The 5000-nt window shown below is 48.7% G+C and overlaps 1 protein-coding gene across 4 annotated transcripts in view; it reads right to left on the reverse strand.

Moving 5' to 3' along the window:
- Positions 1 to 5000, reverse strand: part of cacna2d2a (calcium channel, voltage-dependent, alpha 2/delta subunit 2a) — a 195085-nt gene that overhangs the window by 54624 nt on the left and 135461 nt on the right. For all 4 annotated transcript variants that reach the window (XM_031568292.2, XM_031568291.2, XM_031568289.2 and 1 more), the window contains one exon: positions 113 to 244. In XM_031568292.2, the coding sequence (XP_031424152.1) occupies positions 113 to 244 (132 nt within the window). The remainder of the gene's footprint in view (positions 1 to 112; positions 245 to 5000) is intronic.

The raw sequence follows: 5000 nt of genomic DNA on the forward strand, positions 1-5000 counted from the left end.
TGAGGGTGTTGCGCAGCGACAATTCTCCAAACCCTCTGGGGTTAAGGATTGGCCACTTCGTTTAGTGTACATGCCAACACTGTGGTGCACGATGGGACGGGTGCCGTCTTACCTGGGTAGTATCTGGTGACACCGGTGGCACTGCCAAACACCTGCCAGCGCAGCGAGGGATCCTCCTGGCTGTTACTGATGAAGACGGGCTCCAGTGCCTGGGTCCAGTTCAGCTCATTCAGGATGGTGGGGGCTGACACACACAGACGGGGAGTTACAGCCAGTTCTACTTCACCATTTTATCAGTCCAACACGCAACAACTTGAAGTTGTCAAAATAATTAATAATAATAATAATGATTCATATTAATGTCAAAATAATGTCGAGAATTGTCACAACGTGTTTCTAGACTAGTCAGGTCAAACCGAATGCCAAAGACTTCGAGCAATGTGCCAGCAATAATACATTTTTTAATGCTTCTCCACCACCTGCCGTTTAAATACCACCTCTCAAACGTTGCGTGACTGATTGTGAAGTTTTTTTGTTCTGTTAATGATTTCTTTTGTTCTTTTTTACCCACAAAGCAAAACCCTGAGTCTTTTGTTCTCTCACTGCTAAGGTGGGTTAGTAAAGAGCCGTCCGTGTTTCGGCACCACTGAAGTCTGGCGCCGGAGTCTCCTGTCCACCTGGCTTTGTGTCTGCACTTGAGTCCACTGTAAGGAGGTGGCTGCTGTGCTGTGCTGTGGTGTGGTGTGAACCGTTTCATTCGAGTCTGGAGCTTAATTGACAGTTGGCTGCTACACTTTAGCGTGGCGAGCTAGTGTGATGCCGGAATAGATGCACACACCCTCTCAGTTTCTGCCATGACTTCGAGTTCAGGAAAACACATTTTCATTAAGAGTCAGCAGGAGTGAGAGAGAGAGAGAGAGAGAGACAGAGAGACAGAGAGACAGAGAGAGAGAGAGAGAGAAATGGAGACAGAGACAGACCCATGTGAACGATTACTCATGTGGTGGGCTCTGGAGCGCCTCGCCTCAGAAAAGACATGAAAATGGAAATGCAGGCAGGCAGCTTGCCGACCACCTTCAGGAGACAGCGGCATAATCTGCGTGGGGCCTCGCAGGAGCCTGCACTGCTATCTGACCTTGGCTGAGGTCGCCAAGCGACAGGCGCACACCATCGGGGAGGGGGAGGGGGAGGGGGAGGGGGAGGCAGGGGGGTGGGAACGATTGGACCACACCTGAAGATCACCTCGTGGCCGCGTGCGTCACAGAGATGGGAGAAAGATAGAGACGCTCAGACTCAAGTGGGAGATGTGAATAAAACATTGTTTGGTAAGTAACGTCTGTTTAGGCTATGGTTGGCATCCATCTTGTTTTTGTGTTTGTTTTTCCTCCAAGTGAGTGCCTGTGTGTGTGTGTGTGTGTGTGTGTGTGTGTGTGTGTGTGTGTGTGTGTGTGTGTGTGTGTGTGCGTGCGTGTGTGTGTGTGCATGTGTTTCTGACAAAAGGTCACCCTTATACAGTATCTCTACTGTTAACACATTTAGATGAGAACGATATGTATCCCCTGTGTTCTCCCTCACTCTCTCTCTCTCTCTCACTACGTCTCTCTCTGTCAACCCTCCGCCCCATTTAATCCACAAGCACACATTTTCTTTCACGGAGGAAAGCAGCTATTATTCAACAGCTTTACGCACACACACACCCACCCACCCACACACACCCACACACACACACACACACACACACACACACAGACCCTCAGAGGTGTAATGGAGGGCGATTAGTGGGAGCGAGGGGGAGAGGTGCTGAGCTGGGGAAGTTTGTGGCCGGCTCTGCTCTGATGTAATTACATTACGGGAGGAGCTGATAAGCAGAGCTGGGACAGAGCAGAACCTCCCCTTCCCCGGAGACGCAAATGCATGCAGTCACAAACTCACACACACACACACACACACACACACACACACACACACACACATATATATACACACACACACACACACACACACACACACACACACACACACACACACACACACACACACACACACACACACACACACTCACAAAGCTTGCCCCTCTGTCAGTAACACCACCAGCTCAGCAAATAAACCCTCATCATCCGTTTCTCCCCCAGGTTTCAATTAACCCCCCCCCCCCCCCACGCAAAACACACACACATACAAATGTCTTCGTCAAAGAGGAGTTGTGACTTATTTATTTACTTATGTACTTATTTAAAAATGCATTCCTATTAGGACATACACACAAACACAGAAATAAATAACATAATGTTAACCCACCACATAAATCATAGAGAAATATATCATTTTAGACACACACACACACAAACATACACACACACACACACACACACACACAGAAAGAGTAAGCGAGAGAGACAGCTACCACAGGCAACAAGGCAACCGTATGTGTCTGATATGTACATGAACATGCATGCATACACACCACACGTGTCTCTTAGAATAATACTGAGCAGTAATTTACAGCACACACACACACACACACACACACACACACACACACACACACACACACACACACACACACGGCCGGAGGCATGACCTCTGGAGTGCTGAGAGTGGAGTGTTCTTCCTGTGATTAGTATGTGCATGTTTTAAAGTGATTAATGTGACCCTGTCGGTGAAGACAGGACTGAGTTGTTAACCCATCTGGGTCTTAAGGAGAGAACACAGCTTTCATGTAGGAAATATGCCATTACACACACACACACTCAGAACCATACACACAGACATGCACACTTCTACACGCACACACACACACACACACACACACACACACACACTCAGAACCATACACACAGACATGCACACTTCTACACACACACACACACACACACACTTGCGGGCACAAACAGCAGTTAACTGTTTGTGTCATTCAGGCACCGGAACGGATCTGACTTCTAATTAAAAGAGAGACAGAGAGACGGAGAGAGAGAGAGAGAGAGAGAGAGAGGGGAGGAAAGATGCAAAAAGGAGAGAGCATGTTGAGGCAGAGAGAAGGACAAAAGGACAACCCTGAGTAGAGACAGCCAGTTCCGTCCATCCTGTGTAGGGTGACAGCAGCCATCATTCAGGTGAGGTCCAGCTGCACATCCACACATTACACAATGCCAACAGCAACAGCAAACATACTAACTCATACTCACACACACGAGCACACACACACACACACACACAGATAAGGAGCAGTGGACTTTTTTTAAAAGTCTCTAAGTGACAAGAGTAGGGAGACAAAGGTCAAAGAGGGGTGGAAGACTTGAGGAGGAGGAAGAAAAGAGGAAGAGGAAGGAGAAAGAGGAGGAGTGTGTGGAAACACAAGAAACACAGAATGAGAGGAGAAAGGGAGAAGGGGAAGGAGAAAGAGAGGACACATAGATGACAGCGCAGGAGTATGATGTTCAGTCCCAACACACCCACCCACCCGCACAGCACAGGGTGTCCTGGTGAACAGGCCCAGCTGTGTAAGACCCTGTGTGTATAGGTGCGTTTGTGTGGATGTAAATATGTATGTGTGTACTATGTGTGAGTGTGCAGATGAGTGTGTGTGTGTGTGAGAAAGAGAGAGAGAGACAGAGAGAGAGAGAGCAGGAGAGACTAAGCGAGAGAGGGATGGCAGAGAGAGAATAGAGTGGACAGTTAAACTGCTGCTGAATTATTCAGTGCATCCAGGTGTCTTTGTGCCAAGGATAGGATCCCAGAGAGAGGATGAGGTTGTTAATGCCAGACACACACACACACACACACACACACACACACACACACACACACACACACACACACACACACACATACACAGACACACAGACGAGAAGGTATGCAGATGCTTGCCTTCTCCCCCTTCTCATACACACACAGACTCATACACAAACACCTATACATACATACACACACCACACACACCACACACACACACACACACACACACACACACACACACACACACACACACAGACTCTGGCAGGTCATCTGGTGCAGAAATATGAGTGTGCTACAGATAAGAAAACACAGGCGCAGCCCCCATCCCACACACACCATTGATTTATTTGTGTGGGACGTGGCACGACTTTGCCGGACAGTTGATAAAAAGAAAAATATCCTCAGAGGGGAAATTTGCAGGCCGTCAAAGGGACCCCCCTCTACCCCCCGACCCCCCAACCCCCCACCCCAGCCTCTACCCCCCGGCATGTTAGGACCTGTGCTCATCCTTCATGCTGAGCCCCCACACCCACCCACACACCCACACCCACACACACACACGCACAAACACACACAGACTGTTCAAATGGTGATCCATCAGCTTACTGCTCCTGAGACGTTTAGAGCTGCACTAAATGCTGCACACTTCTTCTCTCTTTTTCTCTACATCTATGCCTCCTCTCCTCTCCTCTCTTCTCTTCCCTTCTCTTTTCTTCTCTTCTCTTCTCTTCTCCTCTCCTCTCTTCTCCTCTCCCATTCACTCCTTCTCTCTACCATACCCTTTCCCATCTAAATCTGCTTTTTCATCCTGCCACTCGTCTTTTCTCTTCTTTCTTTCTTTCGTTCATTCTCCCTCCACATGTCTTCTCTTTTCTTCACCTCCATCTTCTGTCTATCCTGTCCGACTCTCCTCTTCTCTCTGAAGCTCAGCACACCCCGATTTCCATCTGCCTATATTTCTTCATTCAATCCCTCCTTTCTTTCAGTCCTTCTCCTCCACCTCTTTCTCCACTCCTCTCTCTCTCTCTCTCTCTCTCATTCCTTCCCCATCTCTCTTGTGTTTCCTCCTCCTCCTCTCCTACCCCTCTCTCTCTCTCTCTCTCTCTCTTCCCCCCATCTCTCTTATGTTTCCTCCTCCTACTCTCCTCCCCCCCCTCTCTATCTGTCTCTCTCTCTCTCTCTCTTTCCCCCATCTCTCTTATGTTTCCTCCTCCTACTCTCCTACCCCCCCCCTCTCTATCTGTCTCTCTCTGTCTCTCTCTCTC

This window comes from Clupea harengus, chromosome 5 (assembly GCF_900700415.2).
Source record: "Clupea harengus chromosome 5, Ch_v2.0.2, whole genome shotgun sequence".
NCBI lineage: Eukaryota > Metazoa > Chordata > Actinopteri > Clupeiformes > Clupeidae > Clupea > Clupea harengus.